We start from the raw sequence: 21,325 nt of genomic DNA, 5'->3' as shown, positions 1-21,325 counted from the left end.
GCCTTTATCCCACCCACCCCTCACCCCTCCTGCGGTTGGGGGCAGAGGGTTGCTTTGAAGTGGTGTGGGAACGTCAGGGTGGAAGTATGCGACATGTAACAGACACCTGCCTGTGGCGTTCGGTGTCTGCGAGGACGGAATGGGTTCTTAGAGGGCGACGGCGGTTCCGTCACAGGAACCCAGGTAAAAGAAATGGATTAGAGGCCCAGAACCCACAGTCTGTAATGCTTTCAGCTAAAGCGGATGAGCTTATGAGATTTTCCGCACCCACTCCACAACTGGCCTCAATAAAAGCGTCGAAGAGCTTTCTGTTGTTCTCCTCCTTTCCTCATTTCACCACAGACTCGAAAGTGCGCGGGCCGCTGTCCACCTCGGTTCACGGCCCTTTCAGAAGGGCAGGGAGGGTCTGAAGCACTCAGCTGTCTTCATGGGATCCGGGTAAAAATAGCCGAGTCCAAGCCCACCCCTGCCCGAGCTGCACCCTTCTTCTGTTTTCCCTCCAACCCCGCCGCCAGATGATTAGCAGCACTTTGCTCTGCTGACATATTCATCATCTCGTCAGGTTTCTGCGCGCTCCGCAGTGCTCGGGGGGCCGCTGCAGTTTTATTCCTTCACCTGTTTGTGTTCCTGCTGCTTGCGATCAGTCAGGAGGGGGTTCGGCCGGATGTTCAGTGAACGCACACTTTGGCCCTAATGGGTAATTTCAGATAATCCAAATCCACTAATCCACTAACGAATAAGCATAAACCTCGCCTCTGATTTCTCTTTACGATGCGGCACCGGTGCTGCAGATCTTCTTTGGCCACACTGAGGGCAGAAAACGGCACCTTCACAAAGGAAAAAGCCGTCCTTGAATGCATATCACCCGCCAGCTTTCATCCCATACTTTAAACTAAGATCATCTTGTCTTGAAAGATTTTAGCCTTTGTTGTCAAATCTTAAAAGTAACGTTACACAACATTGTATGATCTTGTTCGATCCACTTGTGCTCGGGATGCGTGTCTTGAATGACTCTCAGCTACTTACACACCGAATTTTAGCTGAAGATCTATAAAATCTGATCTCTAAGCTGATGTGGCTATCTTGAATCGGTTGTAGAGTCACATCCAGTGACTGCCTTTTGAGTGTTTCAATAAAACCCATCCAGCGGTTCGTGAGATATTTTGCTAACAGACAGGGTTGACACGAAGTGCTCAACATATGTGTTGGGGGGCGACTAAGGCACCAAATTTAGGCTCAATTTCTAAAAGGATTGGCCGAGTCGCAGCCAGTCGGTGACAATTTCAATTCATCCAGATTAAAATGGAGCTGATCTTGGGTGATCACCGTTGATTTCAAAGCGATTGGGGGAGGGGTGGGTCAAAGGTCACGGTCACAGATGACCTTGTGCAACCATGTAACGGAGGGGCACTACACAGCTGGGCGCCTCGTGGGTCAAAGATGGTGCCCGTTGGTTTTGAGGTTCGTGGGGTCAAAGGTCAACGCCACAGCTGACCTTGTGCTCTGACTGTGCTGCCGTGTTACGTAGGAAAGTGAAACCGCACAGCTGGACGCCTCCTCGCGGGGTCACAGATGATTTCAGGAAACGTTGGGGTTGTCCCAAAAAAAAAACTAGGATTAAATTCTGCTGCTGATCCAGATTTTTTACTCTGCCAGCAGGTTTGCGTTGCACGGTTAGGACTAAATGTTTATGGTATTGCAGCGGGTCGTGCCCCAGGCGGAGCCAGAAGTGCTACAGCTTGCTGCTGCTGCTGTTATTTGTGCTTGAAAGTAATGCAGCCTCTATGACGTGTGTTGGGATTTGGGTTGTTTTAAGGCAGGAACCAAAATAACGTTGATCTTGTCACCACTGGGATCAGCTGTTAGCTGGTCCGAAATAAATAATGTTTTCAAACTGAGGTCGTCTACAGCAGGTAAGATATTACCCGTGCGTCACCTTTCCACAGACCCCCTCGCTTCTCAACATCCCAGCAGCTACTGGAACATCATTGAATTGCCGCGGCCAAAACGGAGAGGGCTTGTTTGCTCATTATTTCATCAGCCTCCCCTGGAGAGTGTTTTGGTTCTGATCCCTGAGTCGATACTTGGAGTAGTTAATGCTGCGTTTTTGCTGAATCAAGGACTCCCATCACCCCCCCACACTCCACCACCTCCCCCTTTTTACTATGAGCAAGCTTCTGCTGAATCGATGCTTATTAAACACTGCCGGTGTCACTAAATGTGCTCTCGTTCCCCTTCTTCAGGGGGACATAAATTACCTAAATCTGCATCTTTTTAAAGCGCTCCTTGTTCCTCTGGGCTTTAATTTAACAAACTAAACCAACAAGAGGCTTTTTTTTCAGGAGTTCTTTTTTAAACGATTCGGCGCAAGCGTTTGCTTTGTCGCGTCATTTTCTTCGGTCTCTTCTTAAACCACGCACTTACATTTTGTTTTAAAACCGCGTTCGGTGGTTGCCAACAGGATAAAATTAGTGCACACTTTGTTTTTGTCAGTTTTGCATGGTTTCGTTTTGATCTCTTGGGAACTCGAACTTTTGTGACAGCCCTTACTGGGACAGATTTTGATTGCCGGCGAATAAAACGCACAAAAATATGACTTACTGTTTTATTTTCATAGTGCAGACAGCCGTGGTTTCTAATTCACGTGCAGCTCAAAATTTGTAGTTAGCAGCTTATTTTATTCTAAAGTAGATTAATTCTGATTGAACTAATGAGCTAATGGCTAGTCTGAGCTGGGACAGGACAGATTGCTGTCATCTTAACTCTAGTTTGAAAATTCCATGGTGGTTCTTACAATTGAAATTTTTATTTTTTTTACAAACCTTTACATCATTATCAGTTTAACAGTTACAGTACATGCTTGTGTACATAAAGGTCTGTAGTTGTTTGCAAAGAGAATATTTTGAGATTGGAGTAGCCATTAGTTCGTCAATCAGGTCAGAAATAAACTCTTTCTCCAAACTGACGTCTTCGAAGTAAATATCTTACCTGCAGCAGGTAAGATATTTACACGAGGTGTTCAGTTTTAGAGTCCAGCTGGTGTTTGCATAAGGGAGCCGGTCCCTTTCCCCCGGGAGCCGCCTGTGACGTCTGGCTTTATCGCCCAACGCCTCGGCGGCGCGTGGGAGGCGCGCAATGATCCGAGTCCGTGGCGCCGGCGGCAGTTAAAGGTTCGCCTGCGAGGAGCACTGCCACAGCTCGCTAATTTCAGCGGACGAGCTCCTAGCTCCTTTTGTGACGCCTGCTAACCGGTCGCTGTCCTGACCCCAGCTGGAGCCTGGCAGTCCAGATGTGCAGCCGGTGTAAACACCCCCCTCCCCCCCTTACATAAGTGACTCATCTGCTTTGTTGCAGCTTTTTTATTCCAATTTAAGGCTTACATAATGTTCCGCGGGTGGCACCTAGGGGCCACGGAAAAGTCTCAAAGCCTTTGAGGGAATTAAAAGTTTGAAATTTGACTCACAGAGGCTCGGCCCGAGGCTGTGGTGTCAGGAAGAGGTCGCTCTCGGGAAATGTTGGATTATTGCTGCTGCTGCTGTGGTCAGAATAATCCGTCTCTTCTTCTAGTTACAGAATCTCAGCGTTTCAATTGGAAAAAAAAAAAAAACAGCTATTTTTTTAGTTGTTTTGGCTCATCTAAAAGTTTGAAATTTGATATAAACTTACAGGACATGAATGGTCTGTCCTACATACACGTTGCCTAAATTACTGTAAGATTTGTCTGTCATCAGATCAGATGAAACAAGTGCATTTAAAAGCTCCGATGCTCCGAAAACCCCCAAACTTTAGGGCCTGACAACTTTTCTCTCAGCACCAAAGGTCAGTCTGTAACTGTGATATATATATATATATATATATATATATATATATATATATATATATATATATATATATATATATATAAGGTCAACCCTGATTAAGATGAAAGTCGTGCAGAGCAAAAATATGTTGCTGCTGCCTCTGTGGGAGTAATAATAGGAATCTGGTTTAACAGCATCCATGTTTGGGTGGTTATTTGGTCGAACACATAGCAACAGGTGGAGGTTTGCAGCTGTGTAAAAATAGCCAGAAATGTGGAGCCCAGGAATGGTGACCAGGATAACAAAGACCTCGTAAACAGGACTGTCCACGCGCGAGTGCGCAGGTTTGAGAAGCTCACAAGTGGCGTTTTGTTTGGTACATGAATGTGTTCTTATTATATTATTTTCTTTAAACTTTGCACAGTTTTGGCTGGAAAGGCCTTCATTTAGTTCTCATTCATTCAGTCAAACTAAAGATAAACTGAGGATGTGTGAAGTAGATCCTGTGCTTTGAAAAGGCACTTTTTCACAGATTTCCACGTATTTAGCTGGGATTTCATGTGACGGACCAACACAACACGCATCATTGTGAAGTCGGAAGGTTGTCAACTTTTTCTCGACTAATAAAAATCTGAAAACTTCAGGAAACTTTGAAGTTTATGGTTAAGAACGCTGCAAAGGCGCCGTATATCTTCACATTTCGCAGTATATCTTCACATTTAGGCTTAAAAGAAAACGAACCACAACTCTGAACACTTGAACACTTTATTCTTTTGTGAAAAAAATCATTTGAATTTTTTTTTTTTCGAGGGGTTGTTTCCCCCCCCACACACACTCATGTGCATTTTCACAGTTTTAAACACTTGCCAGAATCAACCCATTTTCAAGTATTGGAGTAAAAATCGAAGCTGAACAATGAAAAAAAATAAATAAATGAATAAAATCAGCTCAAAACTATTTCGATGCTGCATTTCCAGTGAAACAAAACAAGCTCTTGTGCTACGTTTGGGGTTTCCATTAAAAAAAAAAAAAAAAAAGAGTCAGAATTCTTGACGTGAAAGGAAAAAAGCGAGATGCAGAAACCCCAGCGCTCTCGTTTCTCAGCGTAAAAAAGCCAGGAAATGAAGGCCGGGTGATCCTGAGCTGTTGCTCGTCTCAGTGGGGTTGAAGAACAATACGGAAACGGGGACAGCGAAGGTAGCAGCCCTCTGAAGAACTGTAAGGATGTGGGTTTAGGAGAGGAGGCCTCCGTTCACTTGGCACAACCTGACAAACATGGTTCTAGCTGCAGTGTTTCTCTGACAACATAAAAAAACAAACATTTAGATGAAGCAGACGGAAACAGGCCTGGTTAGGTGGCCAGATTAATGACCTCACAGGACGATCAGTGTCTCTCTGCATAGTTTTGGCTTCTTCCTATATTGGCACCATTTATGCAACAAAACAAAGAAATATATATATATATATGTGTTTAAAGTTTTTTTTTTTTTCTGTGGCTTAAGGAAGCATATTTTTCAGTAATGCGAAGACGACATGCAGCTTTTTATCATACCTGACCAGTGGAGACAAACAGAAACAGGAAAGCTACGTGACGTCCTTCGTCTGTAAGCGAACATCAAAGATGGCTGACAGCTGACAGGCACACCCTGTAACCTCAATATTATATATATATATATATATATATATATATATATATATATATATATATATATATATATATTCATTGTTGATTTTAAAATCCCCAAGAAAAGCCACAAGCTGCTCATCACTTCCTGGTTGTGAGTGAACAGGTGTTTTTCTGTGCATATGGCTTCGACGGTTAGTGCATGTGCTCAGCTGGTCCACGTGCAGGCCTGATGAACGGGTGCCAACGTGCCACTGCTGTGACAATCAGATACCGCGCCAGGCCTGCTCCTTTCCCCTCTGGGTGTGTGTGTGTGTGTGTGTGTGTGTGAGGGGTGAGATCGACCCCTGCTTGGTGACAAGGACGTAACCCTCCCCCTGCGCCGTCTGTGAGGGCCCGGTGTGAGCGAGGCCGAACGGCGGCAACCCGCGTCCCGCCGGAATTCCTGTCGCCGAGGTTTTAAAAACGGACGCGTTGGAGCTTTCGAGTCCAGCTCGGCCGCAGCTTGCCAATCTCAGCCGGCAGGTCAGAGCGGTCAGACGAAGGAAGTGAACCGGGTGAAAGGTCACCCGGTTTACTTCAACACACACCAACTTTTGGCTGCTTTCCAGGTCGCTCGTAGAACATGTCAGCATTATTTTTAGTCGGCGTCAGTACCTAAACGGGCTGTGCTTGTCGACACCTTTATATTCCTCCCCTCGCCTACGTGCCCGCAACATCTTTTAGCCCGCCTTTGCTGCTCGACTCCAGCTAGCCCGGCTCGGCACGGTTCAGTTCAGTCCATGTATAGCGCTGAAAAGTGTGTCAGTGCTTGTCTAATTATGACCGCCGTCCCAGAGTAGCCTCTTTGTTCGCCTCTCCTCGTCTTTACCACGATGCCCGGTGACTCAGTCTGACACCGAGGCTCTCCGGGGCCCCGTTAACCATCGACGGGCTTGGATGTTCGTTCACCTCGCGCCGTGGATGGATTTGATTTTTGTCAGCTCTGGTTCAGCTAATACCGCTCGGCAGAGGTTTTATCCTAGCACACATTGAAAGAGTTCAATTTAAAGAAACATTCCATCTCTGTGGGTGGGTCCAGCTTTATGGTAACTGAGTGAAACTCTATTTATGCACAAGATGTGTAACTGTCACCGAGACGGCAAATAATTGTATTCCCCAAAGTGCTGAACCATTCCCCAAAGGTCTTTATGGAAAACGAGCCGTATCGAAGTACCACCGGGCTTCCCAAAATGTAGCCTTAACTCAGCTGATTGAAGGTCTCAACAAACAGACGTCGACTATTAAATCTGATCAATCTGGAGGCAAAGGATGAGATTTGTTTTGGCAACTCTTCCAGTTGCATTTGTGGCCTGACTTTTAAAACATGTTTGCAGTATAAAATGACACTCAAAGCACTGACGTAGGATCTTCAAACTGTCAACTATTGTCCAAGAACAATTTTTAGCAGATTGTCTGCTTTTAAGGTGATAGGGAACTCAACAAGAAGTTTTCAGGATGTCCACTGAGCCAAAGCTGTTTCTGAATTATCGCCCTACAGCCAACGTGTTCCCCATTTCATGAGAAGGAGATGCCTGTGCACTGGAGTAGTGGGCGCTGAACAAACCTAATCGGATCAGACTTTCATGCAAATAATGTCTTTGGTGGGAGTCAAACACAGCAATATGTTCCATCTGAAAGTTAAAAAAAAAAAAAAAGAATCTTCTCACACAATCTATATTTTTGGCTTCACGCAGCGAGGGAATAAACGGACCCAGTGCCGATCTCTGCTCCCCTCTTCTCGGCTGTATGGGCGTCGTGTCGCCGGGCCGCTGATATTTAGCCGACCGGAGCTGCTTGTTCATGCATTGCGTGCCCGCATGACGCTCGCTGGCGGTGAGACGGAGGCAGACAAGCCCCACATGCAGCCAGAGCTACGGCTGGCAGAGAGGAAGAAGTGGGTCATCTATATGCCAGCCGAGCAGTCGGCGTTGAACTCGCACGCTTCCTGCTCCGCTTTTCAGCCTCGACAGTGGATACAAAAAAAAAAAGAGAGAGAGGTGGGGGGGAGGCGTAGGGTACTGTTGCAGATAAAAGATGTGAGGTGATGAATGAGGACCAACAAAAGAAGTAGAAACGTCTGTTAAGGAACGGATTTTTTTTCTCTCTTTTGATTAAACAGGCGCTATAAATGAAAGCAGCAAAAGGTAACAACAAAGAGCACAGCACGACGTCGAGGCTTTTAATTACTCTAGTTATAACTATGTATTCCTCTTTGCTACGGCTTATTAACAGAAGTTATAATTGTTTGGTGTAAGCTGTGCGAGCAGGTTTTGTAGCAGCCAAAAAGCAGAGACGAAGGAGGTAAAAAGAGGCCCTGAGGTGGAGTGTTGCAGAAATTGTTATAACAACCTGTTAGCAGAAAAGTGTGACTTGAGATGTAGCTAGCTGTGAAGTGATTTTCCTCCAGATGTTTAGTTGTTTTTTTTTCCTCTGCTACGTCCTAGAGTTGAGCGTCTCCTTTGTTGCATAATGCACTTCGAATGCAAAACTCAGCTGGTTCGATCTGCTTCCAAGCACGCCGCTGGATGCGGTTAAAACAGTGAAAATTAAATGCAATTGAATGGAAACATTTAGATTTGAGACCTGCATTTTTGCAGTTGTGCTATCGTTCCAGTCCTAAACCCACACATGCCAGCACCGACAGCCTGGAAGAAACGGGGACAAGTGACCAAATACTGCATTGCACTTTGTTTAAGGCGAAACATTTGCAGTGGGAAGCAATGTAAACTTAAGGCAGCATGGATCGAATGTCTTGCATGTTTTTAAAAAAGTACTCAAATCTACTATGTGACTCATAGCAGTTTGTCATGTAAAGAACTCAGCAACGTTAAACAGAAGTAAATGCACTCTTTTTTTTTCCAGCCCATAAATAAGAAACAAATGAAAATACCTCTGGTATTTGTACACACAGTTTGTGCAGCGTGTGTGCAGACGTTTAAACTCCACGTCAGCTGCCTCCAGCGTCCAGGCTGCGAAATCCAAAACTAATCTCAAACACACTCCTGTCGTAGTTTTTGCTTTTAGCACAGTGAGACCCGACCTACGGTTGAAGGTAGAATGGTTGCAAGTTGATTCGCACCGGCCTGAAAAGCGCGTGCTCGAGCCCCCGTTTTTTTGAGATGCGGCGGTCGGCCTGCTCCTCTGCGGCGGTTCCGTCCGCCTGGCTTTCATTTCTGTCAGTGTTTTTGAAAGAATGGTACGGAGGCAAAAATAAAGGGGATAAATAAATATCAAAAATTGTTTAAAGCACTGAAAGCTGGTTTAAAACAAAAAGGGGGAATAAAGAAACGGAGGTGATACTGATCAGGTATCGGAGGCCAGTCTGGTGACAGGAGCAGGTGAGTATTTGGGTGGGATGACCACCATGGGGTCACCTTTCTTTGGCCGCCACATAAGCACCTGGGCGTCATTGGCGTTGGGCTTGACCATGGCGTTGGCGGCGATGGGCTCGTTCTTGTACAGTTTTTGGGGCTGTTCCTGCGCCACAGGCTCCTTTAAAACAGCCCTTTGACCCAGCGGCTTCTCCGGGTCCACTTCGATGTAAAGACGCATCCTCCAGCGGACCGTCTGCAGGACCACTGTCTCTGAGGTGGCCTGGTTGATGGCAACCAGCCAGGTAGTAAAGCTCTGGTCACGGTGGATACTGCTAAGCAGAGGCACGTTGCTGTCGCTGACCGGGACCCCCCAGGTCACGCTGGGGTAGAAATTGTCATTCATGCTAACGGTGAACTTGCTCTCCCTCTTGGTGGGCCCTACCACAGTGAAGGTCTCCGTCGTGTTGCCGTACCACGGGTAGTTGACCCCGTCCGAGTCGCTAATGGCCTGGATCTTGCCGTCACGCAAGTCGGGAAGCTCCCAACTTGACCTGGAAGGTAAAACAGTTGGAGAATTATTAAGAAATTCAGTCTTTGTTTAATCATCCAAAGTATAATCAAAACGATGAGGAAAAAAAATGGAATTTAAAGAAAGCCAAACTGGTGAATTTGACTGCTTTGCTGTTTGAAACTCTCCCTGGGAGTCCCCGTTTTCACAAATGGAAGGCGTTCATCTACTACTTGAATTGGATCTTTATTACTGCGTTCAAACAGAGACCCTTTAAATTGAGTTTAACTTTGGTTACGAGGAAGAAGAAGCAGGAAATCAAATCTTGCGAAAGGGGCACGTGGTGGATGATGACTGTTGCCAGAAAGCTCGCCAGGAGCATGGAAGTACGGGCGTGATCGCACGCGCCGCATTTCACATCACCTGAACTGAACGCTCACTTCCCTCAGCCTCCCGTCATTTAGCCCCATCTCTGTCTTACACCATCATGCCGAGGGTTAGGGGCGTTCCAGTAATATTTATGACATGCTGCTAGAGCAAGGGGCAAGGAGAGGTGCATCACTACTTCACAGCAGATAGAAGCTATACTTAAATCCAACACCATTTTAGTTTATTTATATATATATATATATATATATATATATATATATATATATATATATATATATAAACCCATCAGCCTCTTAATTTTCTGGTCACTTCTTGACTTATTGGTCATCATTTCTGCAGAATATGAGAATTCAAAAATAACTAATATGGCTACCAGAGATTAGCAACAGTGAGGAGAAATTTGATGTAAAGCCTTGCGTTTGGATGTGAGCAGATATGAATGTAGCGATTCTTCAGAGACCAACAAGAAAACTGTCAGCGCAGCATTTATCACAGCTAGCCCCAAGAGAACCAGGAAGCTGACGGTTTTAGCTGATGTTTGAAAATATTTGCGATTTAAAAAAAAAAAAGTTTTTATTATTGGACCAATTTGATTTTATGTGCAGTAACAGAACTGTTGCCAGAAGGACCAAAAATAGATATAGCCAAGCTTGTAATTAACCGGGATTATCCAGAAGGTTTACATAAGGATCAGTAAAACAAAAGGAGTCTTTGTATAAAACCAGCTGTTTGTTGCTTTCTGCGTTGAAAATGCAGATTTTCTATCAGAATAAAGTGGGGTTTTTTTGCATCTCTGTAGGTGTGACATCACAAAAGAGAAGCTTTTTCAGTTTTCTCAAATTAAAATGCACCACAAGGATAAGATATAGCAACAAAACGCAGGAGACACCGAACAGCTAAAGTGACCTTGAACCTCTGTTTTATCCACCTATTGATTTTTTTTTCGGCCCACACCAAGAAAAAGATTACCTTTCATTCCCTGAATTGGAGGATCAGCACAACCGAGGTGATTCGGTTTGATCTGCAGCGGCACGACTTTCTGCCTGCCTGACCTGGACTCCTGCTCTAATTTATCATTTCACCCGGGAGCGGAGATTAGGCATAATAATGGCTGGCTTTTGCTGTGTTTTTTTTGTTTTTTTTGTGAACGTGCACGAGAATATTTACACTGAATCTAATCTGTAAAGACGGCTTAATCCTCCCAGCAGGTGCATCCAAAATATGCTGCAGCAGTGCTCTCATTTTATTCAAAGGAATAATAATTATTATAATAATTCTTGCCAGATATAAACATCCAGTTTTTGTTTTTTTTATGTTAAAATGTTGCTCTTCCTGCCCGTTGAGGAACTTTGATCGCTCGTGTGGAAGCCGCTGCAAAGATGCTCCTCACTTCCTGTTTGTGTCTTCTTTTTTTTTCACAACCTAACGGACGGCAGTGGGGTTGCGAAGGCTCCCGGCACAACCGCAGGCATGCTAAAAAAACAAATCTCAACCCCATCTGTGTAAATGTTGCACACACTTATTCTGAAGTGTCTGCTTCAGGACGCCTTGACGAATGCACGTTCTGTGTTTTAAAGACGGCGCTTCACTCAGGGTTGCCAACCACTGCTGCAGTGCTTGGTTGCATCATTTCCCCGCTAACCTCAAGCTCTGTGCAGCACAGATGAAATCTACTTGTAAAGTGTCTTCAGAGCAGAAAAAAAAACAGTGTGGAAGTGACTGCTATCCTGTTTTGCAAACTTTGCTGTCAGATTAATTTGCATGCGGGGTGGAAATGATTTGAAGCAGCAACATTTTGTTGATCAGATGTGTTTTCTGTCACACAGTCAAAGAGTGGAACAACTTTGCCGGAGGAGAGGCGAAGAAATGAGGTGCAAGCACACTGACTTAATCTGGCAGAACACTTCTAGGCCTCACTATTGTGTTTGTAAGGTAACCAAAGAAGCTGTGTGCACGAGACTGTTTGACGTTCATAAACTTGAGGTGAATTTCCTCTGCTTGTTTCGCTTTTATAACTCGTGCGCCCTGTAAGCGTCTGAACGTAAAAAAAAACACGTGCTTCAGGAGGTAGGAATGGGAGGGACGAATAAACGCAGAATCCCGAGAGCGACATCCAAAGCCAACAGAGAAATCGTGCAAACTGCTCCTCCTCAGCTGTTCTGCACAATTACAGCGCGCCGGAGCGTTGTCGCCGTCAGAAAAAGACACTATTTATTAAATCTGGCCTTTGTGCGTTTTGAGGTTCTGCTGTTATTTTACCATGGGGAAAATAGTTCAGATCTTTTGAAATGGGGTTCTGTTGAAAGGTTGTGAACCGTTAATGTCTTACATGCTGTAGATAGATCTTTGAACGACCTCGGTTTGGAGAAATCGAGTTTAATTCTGACCAGACAAACGAGCTAGCAGCTAGTCTGAGCGGAGTCCAAACCAAAGTGGGTTGGATCTTGAACATTTCATAACAGTTTATAAACTTTTACACCCCTGTCACTTTAAGATTACTTACTTATTCTGGCAGGAATATCTGATACATAACCATGTGACGAGAAATTGACAGTGCTGTAAATGTTTATAAAATTATGTTTGTGTTTTTTTCAGATTTGAGTTTCAAGATGTCAATTATTCACCTTTAGTCTTGAACCTGCTCAGACTAGCCGTGACAGTTTTCTCCACTTTTGTAGCAAGAGTGCGTCATATCCCAAATAAATGTCATTCTCAGCGAGGAGCTGAGTGCTCCGCTGTCGTCTGCCATTTGTGCAGACTTCTGTTGGCGGTGGGAATTTTTTTTTGTGGGTTGTCGCTCTGCGCAGATCTTTTTTTTTTACCGAACAGGAAAAACCACACTAATGAAGATGCACTTTTTGGTTGAGGTTGAGCTAAACTTGCGTGGCCACACAGGGGTGGGGGGGTGTCGACGAGAGGACCGGTGTCTCTAATCTTAGTCGTGCAGCACTCTGACATCCTGTCCTGCAGTGTCTACAGATAAAGCACGCTTTGGACCGGCGTGTAGCTGCCCATACAGTAAATAAGACGAGAACATTACTGACTCAGGAAACAGAAAACAGGAAGAGAGCAGCAGCCACTTGACCTGAATTTTAGTGTTTAATTTTTTTTTTTTTCCTCATCTACGATTTGTGCGTTCCAACGAATGGATCAGAAAGATCACAGTAACTGAAATGCGGGTCTTAGTAAAGTTTCACTTCTCAGTAATATTTCCTCTGAAAAGTATTTAAGCCTTTTTAGTGCATGAAAGCACCAGTTCGGACTGTCATTAATTAACTAAATAAAGCTTCCCTGTTGGTTTTGAATCGTTTAGTGACTCTCCTCTGTCATTGGCATCAGGTTGTACACGTTTTATTTTGTAATTTGCTTGTTTAACCCTTTTTTTTCTTTAAATGGCTGATCTTAGTTGCATTTTTTTTCCTCTCTGAAAACGTCCCCTAAAGCATTAGAATCAAACTTGGATAAAAACACCAACTTTACAAGATAGTGTACTCCTATATTTATTACAAAATCACTTCTGTTGGTATTTTTATGCAAAAGACAGGCCTTAAATAGATCAGACTGAGCTTTTTGAGCTTGGTGTGGTTTCCCTTTTTTTGACATTTCATAAATCAGACAGTCATTGGAGAGGTTTTTGTTTTGTTTTTCCAGATAATTAAGCATTAAAAAGTACTTCTTACTTTCTTTTTGCCATTTACTTTATTTTCCAAACTCTTGTGATAATAGAGTATGACACCTGGACAAACACTTTCCTTGTTGTCTGTCAAATATACCTCAAATGTTGCTAGGATTAAACTCAACAGTTTGATTGATAAAATGACTAATAAGCTCTCTAATTAAAGTAACTGAGCCACCTTTGTGTTCTGACTTGTGGCAGACCTCAGACAGCTTTATCTGCAGTTTTGAACACGAGTCTCACCCAACATTCATTATCTGGAGGGAGGGGGGTAATAGTTGTACTCACATCCCTTTGTCCCCGTAGGTATTGTAGAACTCCATGTGGTTGCACGCCTGGATCCAGCCGATGGTCCATGTCTCCTTGGCCGCTACGGGCGGCACCTCGACGCGCGCGTTCGCCCGGAAGTGCGGCGTCCTGTAGCGCAGCACCACGCTGGACGTCTCGTCGATGACGGTGGGGCTGGAGTCGATGGACGCGTTCAGATCCAGGACGACGACGCTGTCTCGGAAACTCTTGGGCTTACACCTGATGCTCTGGATGCAGCCCATCGCATGAAACTGCAACACAATCCACGAGAACGTCCAGAGGTCTGGAGGAGGGGGAGGAGGAGAAAGACGCATGGAAACAGCAAGAGAGAATCACCACACTTGTTCTCCCTTCATTCGCTCCTTAAAATAAAAAAATTATAGTTATATATAAAGAGAGAGTGACGGTCTGCTGAGATAAATAGGAAAAAAAGCCATGGCAATCGGATCCAGAACTGTCACAGAAGAGGAAGAGAGAGTCTGTGTTTGCAGAGCGCATGCTTTCCGGTGCGTAAAGGCAACTCCACCGGCCAAGTTTTCATGCTGTCAAGTGACAAAAAATACAAACAAAAAACAAAACAAAAAAAAACGTGGCATCCTGGAAAGGTCTGCGTGTGGGGCTCAGGTTCATTATGGGCTAAATAATTAACAAAATGACTAATGTTACATCTTGGCGTCAGATTTCCTTTCGGATAATTCTGTGTCAGCAAAAGCTAATCGCTGGACTCGCATCTGTGTCCAAAACGGCGACGTGAATTATGATCAGAAACACTGTAGTGGACGTATTATAAACAACTGATGGCAGCTCAAAGCCCGGAGCAAAGAAATGTCGATCAATTTAGTCATTTTGGAGCTGTGTGTGTTTGCGGATTAAGGGCTAAAGCAGCGCGTTCGCAAGAGTTGCGGTTTATTTTTAGCCGATAAAAATTACATGCATTAAAAAAGGGGAGTCTACCTATAAAGCCATAAACTGGAAAATCTCCGGTGTCTTCATTGGTGGGAACTCCTGGAGGAATTTAGAGACAGCGGCGGGCTCTCACAGTTCTCCGGTTCCGAGAGGTAATTCCGTTACGTTTCGGCCCCTCCGCGAAGCTGCTGCTGAAGTCCCCGCTGAGAGAGGCGGCATCTCCGGTCTGCGGGACCGCTAGCGGAGTTCGAGGAGCACGGCGACATCCAAAGGACACCGCCGGGTTAACTTTTGCGCCCGTTCCACCGTGTCCATGCTTGGGGTAATTTTAAATAAAAGTCCCAAATTAAAATTAAATAAAATAAAAATAAATAAAAATAAATAAATAACGAGAGCCCTCATTCGGAAGACACCGTTGTCACATAGTTCGAGTTAGCTAAAGATGCAACTTAGCTGACATTTCTGCACGCGCGGTCAGCTCTCGGTCAAGTCCCATGGCAACGGCAGCAGGTTCACCCCGCTACGCGTCGAGCAGCCTGGGGAGCAGCTTTATAAGCATCTCCATGACGACACTTCCGGCTTATACGGCAAGCATGCTGGGAAATGTAGTAATTCTTATCGATTCTCGTTCTTTTTGTTCTTTTGACTAGCAATTAACACAATACAAGCTAAGAAAAGTAATATTTGATATACATGCAAATTATTAAGTCTAGGCTATTGTTAGCTGAGAAAGGTATTATAATAAATTTTATTTAATTATTATTTGGTCTGCAATAGTACTTTAAATGCTAACTAATTGTAACGTTTGTACTTTTTAAATATTTAACTTTGTTTGCAATAAATAAAAAAATCACCATAGAAGTACATTGAAATCTGTTCAGTCCATTCAAAAACACTGTTCTCCTTGAAATCTGCTTCAGCATATGAGCTCTGTTTTTGGTCTTCTTGTGCTTCTTTAAGCTTGCTTTTTATATTTTTTAGCTTTAAACTAACCCTGTGCTGCGGTTAGCTACCATTCTGCTACTTTTAGCAAACATTTTTGCTGCTTTTAGCTAGCTTTTTTTTTGCAACTTTTAGCTTCTAGTTAGCTTTTTGCTACTTTTAGCTAACATTTTGCTACTTTTAGCTCTTTAACTTCATGCTACTATTAGCTTGTATCTAGTATTTTGATTCCTTTATCTCTGAGCCAGTGTTTGTTTTTTATTTTTAGCTTCCAATTGGAGTTTTGCTGCTGTTAGGCCTTTAGTTAGCATTCGGCCCCCTTTAGCTTTTAGCTAGTGTTCCGCTTCTTTTAGCTTTAACAGTTCAAGCTTCAGCTTCTTCGCGAACAATGCCATTTCTCTGGATTTGTTTTCTTTTTTTATCTAATAATTCCTGCCCGTGTCTCTTTAAGCACCTTGGAGAACTCCGCTCCGCAGCAGGGCGCAGCGCAGACGCTGAATCCGGATTGTGCGTAAAGTACGTCAAATCCACCGGATGCTGCACAGACAAACCTCCCATTATCTTCATGTTTTCCTGGTGTTTTTTTTTTTCTTGTCTTTCTGTTATCTCTCGCTGGGGTGCGATGGAAGCAGAGGTGTGTGGGGGGAGGCAATTTAGAGAGAGAATGTGAGGTAAGAGCACGACCCCGCGTGTTTGCTCTTTTCTCCCCCGTTTCTTTCCTCCCCTCATTGAGCTTATTTTGTCCATAGTGTGCGCAGTGAATCACCTGTTAGCCGTGATGCTGCAGCGTAAAGAAATGCTCGTGTTGTTATTTTTGTGTTCATGCTGTAGGTCGGATTTCACAAGGCTGGCTGGAAGCATGATGTGCCATTTAATACACTGCCTGCCTCGGTGGTATAAACAGCATGGAGATTTCACATTCCAGAAGCTCTAAATATACCTATTAAGGCCACAGGAGGGGGAGGACTGTTGAAGGGGAGGTTATTCTGGGACATTTCCCTGCTGTGGTAAACTTGAATGGGCACTTGAATTACCTCGTGGAGATTTACAATAGGTTACTGTGCCATCAAAGGGGGAAACAAAAAAAAACCAAAACAAAAAAAAAACTTTATATATCCAAACATGCCCGCGACTTACACGGTGAGGTCCAGGGCGCGTGAGAGGAACAGCATCCTGAGCAGACCTGAGTTCATGTCCCTCAGCCACCAGCCCCTCCGGGCCACAGGCGGGCCCCCGGAGAGCCGCGGCGGCGGAGGCGGCGGAGGTGGAGGCGGAGGCGGCGGCCCCAGACGAGCGCCTCAAATCAAGCACCAAAGCAGCCAGAAGGCCGAGGAACCTCCCGACAGCGGCAGCAAGGACAGGAGGGAGTCCACCAAGATGCCGGAGGAGGACTGCATGCAGCTGAACCCTTCCTTCAAGGGAATAGCCATGAACTCCCTGCTCGCCATCGACATCTGCCTGTCCAAGCGCATGGGGGTGTGCGCTTACACGTCCTCCTCCTGGGGAGGCTGCCGCTCCATGGTGGCCCTGCTGGCGCTGACGGGCCACGGGATCACGTGGATCCTTGGCACTATCGTGTGTCTCACACGGAGCAACACTCTGGCAGGACAGGAGGTCCTGGTCAACCTGCTGCTCGGTAAAGGCCACATCACATCCACCAACACCTCCCACCATATACTCAGGGTTACACTGCAGCATCACAGTGCACTAAAAGAGTCCCGAGAACTTACAGCCACACATGTCTTTTTATGAATGAATCTCATTCACATTTTGTTCTCTTCTGAAATCAGTCCGTGCACATTTAAACCAGGCTGTGTTGAACTTAACAGAAGGCTTTAATGAGGTCATCAACACAGATCATAAGGCAGTATATTAATCATATTACCGGCATAATTTATTTATAGAACAGAGGCCACACATATCATCTGTTGAACTGGTCTCTCAAGCAATACAAGCTAATTTCCAGAAAAGGTTGATTAGGCAATAAATGAATTTTGAAATAATAAAGACATATAAGGGTGCTGTTTTTGTTTCTGGTCAGAAAAAACCAAGATGTGATTTGAATTTTGCAATAAAAGAAAGCAGAGTGAAACTATATGTTGGGTTAATTACATGGTCAATGAGTAGGACTTTGAGTATTTGCTTTGAATGAGTCTCAGCTACAACCACAGCAAATTTTAGCACAACATCTGTCAAACCGACTACGTTGGCTGTGGTGACCATCGTAATTAAACTAGTTTTTCAAACGTTTGCACGTTTTCATCAACGCATGCTCGTTTCCGATGCCGACAGCAAAACTTTTGCTGCATCAAAAAGGTAATAAAAGCCTGGCAGATGTTGCAGCAAACATGATCTGGTCTGTAAGAAAAGAGCAGCTCGTGTAGGCCCAGATTTATAAACATAAACAGGATTCACCCCTCAGTGAAAGTCCACGTGGGCACATCGTTTAACAAACTGAGGATAGTTGTTTTCTTGTGTGTAATACTGCATGTTTGAGAGGTGAAAACATGTTGTGGCTGTAAGCATAAAAGGCTTTTTGTAGGTATTTGAAACTGTACACTGTTGTTGTCAGAACTACGTAGTTTGGATGGTTTGGGCTTTAAAAACTACTTGGTTAGGAAAACATCATGTTCTAATAAAGATGTCGTAATTACCGCTCAAGTAATCAGATTGTTATGGCCTGTGGGGTAATCAGCTCCCACCTGTAAAAGGCTCAAAATAAGGTGACGCAAATGGACATGCTGAAAGAAATGCCCAAATTGAATCCATCTGCAAGAACACAAAGTTTTTGTGTCACCTTCATGTTGTTTCCAAACAAAAATTGATTTTACAAAAAGGGTTGTGTGTGCGGCAAAAGTGCAACATCCCGCTGGAACGACCAGATTAAATACACAGTCTGAACTGAAAATCCAGATTATCAGAACAAAATGAGTCAAAGTAATAAAAAATGGACTTGCCGTGGCCACATTTGCCAGCAAATCTCCGGATTTGTGACACTGCTGCATTGTTGTGTTTGGGTTCTTTGACCTCAATTCCTTGTTCAGGATCATTTCGCAGGCCGTTGAAGGGGGAAACTCCACAAACATCCTCGACAGTTGGGGAAGAATTAATATTTGATGCTGGCTGAAAGTATGTTTTGTTTTCATCCACTGGGAGAGTAATCTACCATGACTGACCTGTCAGGGTTGGTTTAGTTCAGTTTACTACTGCGGCCACGTGGACGTGTGCAGCGCAGTGAGATTCCCTCCTAATAGACTGTTAAGCATGTCCGAGAGCAGCTTATGTAAAACACAATATGAGACAATATAATACAGGTCTATACTATACCTATAAAATCCCCCAAATCTGTTTTTTTTTTTTTCTTTGGGATGTTAGTTCAGTTTTGCTGCTCTGTACGTACCCAGTGATGTCTGTGAGATCTCATTTCTCCGAGTTTATTGAGACACGCTTTGCCGTCCCTTTCCTGCGTTCTGCTGGATCCTGACGGTAACAGACCGGGCTGTGCTCACACAGCTGTTGTCTTTCTGCTCAGTTGAGCAGATAGCTCAGCATTCAGCACTTTTTTTTTTTCCCCCAAGACCTTCGCTGTTTGCACCTCTTTTTGCTTCCCAGCAGCTTGCATGAAAACAGCAATTACCACAAGCATTCAATTGATTTTTGGGACAAGCACTTATTTATTTATTTTTTATGACAGATTTGCTGTGTTTTCATTTGGGGCTAATAATACACTGTATGTGTTAACTATCATCTTTTTTTTCCTTGTTATATACCATGTTATATGTACAAAAACAGCATGAACAAACATTAAAACAGCAGAAACACAAGAACAATTTACATTAACATAGATCAAATATTATCATTACTGTGCATTTATTATAGGAGTGTTTAACCACAACGTATATCTCGATTGTTTTTAATGTTTCTGCTGAAGGTATTTTTTGTCCAACCATAAACATCATTAAGTTCAAACAAACTGTTCTTCTGAGGAATAGCAACTACATTTGTGTCACCTTCATTTTTCCTTTCAGCCTTACCCACGCCTGAGTTTGTCTTTTTGCACTTCTTGGATCTCAAGGTTCAAGCAGTTTCTCTTTGAACAGCAAATCAAAGAGGATTCAGGATCAGGATTTGCCTGACTGATGGAGATTTTAGAAAAAGAGTAATAAAAAAAAAACTGACTGATCACTAAGTAAGTGGAGAAAACATCAAATGTGTGACTGCACTGTGCTGATTGCCGACTCTTCCCCTGCAGAACAAAATCCTCAGTGTAGGAAGTAACACAAATTGCCCCCAGCGATATGTTCAAGAAAAAAATAAATAAATAAAACACATCTAAGTCTTGGTGGTATCAGACAAACCCACCAAAACAAACTGAGTCCTCTCTGATGCTTTAGTTTGCTAAAACAGACTTGCAGGAAGCAGTGATCATCCCGGCTCGTTGCAGACAACTAGCCTTATTCTCTGCTTTTATTGCTTTTTGTGGAATTCCGTTTATTTTTAATTCTGAATATAAGAAATAAGACCACAGCACTAGTTTGACTTTCTGTAGCTGGAATAAAAATGAGGTCAAAAAGAGAAATAAAGCTGGATAACACAACCGATGTTAAGTGTGTGAAGCTGGGGCGAAGTTAAAGATGGCCAGAGGGGGTAGGGATATCTTTGGGAGTGTTGTGGAGTTATAAAAAGGCCTCCACAAATCTCTGGCATGTGAGCTGAGAGACCAAATGTGGCTTCATATGAGTGTACTGGTTATTCTCAGTCACCAGGATATCTGTTTCCACGTTTTACTACAGTTGGCATCAGTCTCACAAAAGTACGAGTGTGTCTGTTTTACTCTGTTTTCTACTTCCACCCTGAGGGGACAATATTTTAATACAGCTACAAATCTTTTTTTTACAATGTCTTTCTCTAAGTTTTTATTGATGTTTTGTTGTCCTAATGTAGGAATTTACATTAGGAGTTTGACTTTCAGAGAAGTATTTCTGCGTCACATTGTCACGTTCCTTTTTGTCTTCTTGCCACTTGTTTCTGGCAGCCCTCATCGTTGACGTCATGACGGTGGCCGGAGTCCAGAGGCTGGTGAAGCGAAGGGGACCCTGGGAGATGGCGCCAGGCTTCCTGGACTGCGTCGCCATGGACATATACTCCTTCCCCGCGGCCCACGCCAGTCGGGCAGCCATGGTCTCCAAGTTTCTGCTGTCCCATCTGGTCCTGGCTGTCCCGCTTCGCATCCTGCTGGTGCTGTGGGCCTTCCTGGTGGGCGTGTCCCGGGTGCTCCTGGGCAGACACCACCTGACGGACATGGTGTGTGGCTTCGCGCTGGGCTTGCTCCACTTCAGCCTGATGGAGACGGTGTGGCTCTCGTCAAACACGTGTCAAACTCTGATCTCCATCAGCACGCTCAGCTGGAGCCCCTTTTTCTGAGCTTTTCCTGTAAGACTTTGCTGAGGTTATTATTGGTTCTATAGCTATTTTACCAACAGTTAGACTTTTTTTTTTACTGCAGGCTGTGAACAAAAAAAAACACTAACATATGGTGCAGATGAACATGTGCATGCACATTTTTTTTAAAAAGCGCAAGTCCCAGGACCCTTACAAGATTCATACAGCTTTAAAAATTCCAGTCAGACACCTTTACCCTTAAATAATTTCAGGTGAATACTAAAGACAAAAAAAATAGCTGGATTCTTTCTTAAAAGTGCACATGAAGAATCCTTTTTTAAAAAGATGATACCATTCAACTATAATCGAACCTCTATCTATGCACAACTGCTAATTTCGCCTTCCCTTTTGTTTTCCTTTTTCTTCTTTTTT

At 44.0% G+C, this 21,325-nt stretch overlaps 2 protein-coding genes across 5 annotated transcripts; one reads left to right on the top strand and one right to left on the bottom strand.

Annotated features, from left to right (window-relative positions):
- Positions 1-7,577: 7,577 nt before the first annotated feature.
- On the bottom strand, positions 7,578-16,787 carry fam78ab (family with sequence similarity 78 member Ab). 3 transcript variants are annotated; one of them, XM_017407903.3, is made up of 3 exons: positions 16,649-16,787; positions 13,643-13,946; positions 7,578-9,331 (listed from the first exon to the last, which is right to left on the bottom strand). In XM_017407903.3, exons 2-3 carry the CDS (start codon positions 13,903-13,905, stop codon positions 8,770-8,772), a joined length of 825 nt encoding a protein of 274 aa, XP_017263392.1. In that variant the 5' UTR covers positions 13,906-13,946; positions 16,649-16,787; the 3' UTR covers positions 7,578-8,769. The 3 variants fall into 3 exon arrangements, with proteins under 3 accessions (XP_017263392.1, XP_017263391.1, XP_017263390.1); XM_017407902.3 differs by lacking the exon at positions 16,649-16,787 and adding an exon at positions 14,618-15,113; XM_017407901.3 differs by lacking the exon at positions 16,649-16,787 and having other exon boundaries at positions 13,643-14,609.
- On the top strand, positions 15,769-21,035 carry LOC108231060 (inactive phospholipid phosphatase 7). 2 transcript variants are annotated; one of them, XM_017407900.3, is made up of 3 exons: positions 15,769-16,182; positions 16,343-17,147; positions 20,547-21,035. In XM_017407900.3, the coding sequence occupies exons 2-3, from the start codon at positions 16,634-16,636 to the stop codon at positions 20,933-20,935; spliced, it is 903 nt and encodes a 300-aa protein (XP_017263389.1). In that variant the 5' UTR covers positions 15,769-16,182; positions 16,343-16,633; the 3' UTR covers positions 20,936-21,035. The 2 variants fall into 2 exon arrangements, with proteins under 2 accessions (XP_017263389.1, XP_037835367.1); XM_037979439.1 differs by having other exon boundaries at positions 15,769-17,147.
- Positions 21,036-21,325: the final 290 nt, after the last annotated feature.

Source organism: Kryptolebias marmoratus, linkage group LG14 (genome assembly GCF_001649575.2).
Source record: "Kryptolebias marmoratus isolate JLee-2015 linkage group LG14, ASM164957v2, whole genome shotgun sequence".
In the NCBI taxonomy this organism is placed as follows: domain Eukaryota; kingdom Metazoa; phylum Chordata; class Actinopteri; order Cyprinodontiformes; family Rivulidae; genus Kryptolebias; species Kryptolebias marmoratus.
This window is presented reverse-complemented; position numbering and strand designations above follow the sequence as displayed.

Bases quoted from the DNA above. Each gene is read 5' to 3' on its own strand.
- LOC108231060 (XM_017407900.3), top strand. From the start codon at position 16,634: ATGCCCGCGACTTACACGGTGAGGTCCAGGGCGCGTGAGAGGAACAGC. The intron at 17,148-20,546 runs GTAAAGGCCACA...TGTTTCTGGCAG, and splicing joins CCTGGTCAACCTGCTGCTCG to CCCTCATCGTTGACGTCATG.
- fam78ab (XM_017407901.3), bottom strand. From the start codon at position 13,977: ATGCGTCTTTCTCCTCCTCCCCCTCCTCCAGACCTCTGGACGTTCTCG. The intron at 9,332-13,642 runs GTGAGTACAACT...TTTACCTTCCAG, and splicing joins ACCTACGGGGACAAAGGGAT to GTCAAGTTGGGAGCTTCCCG.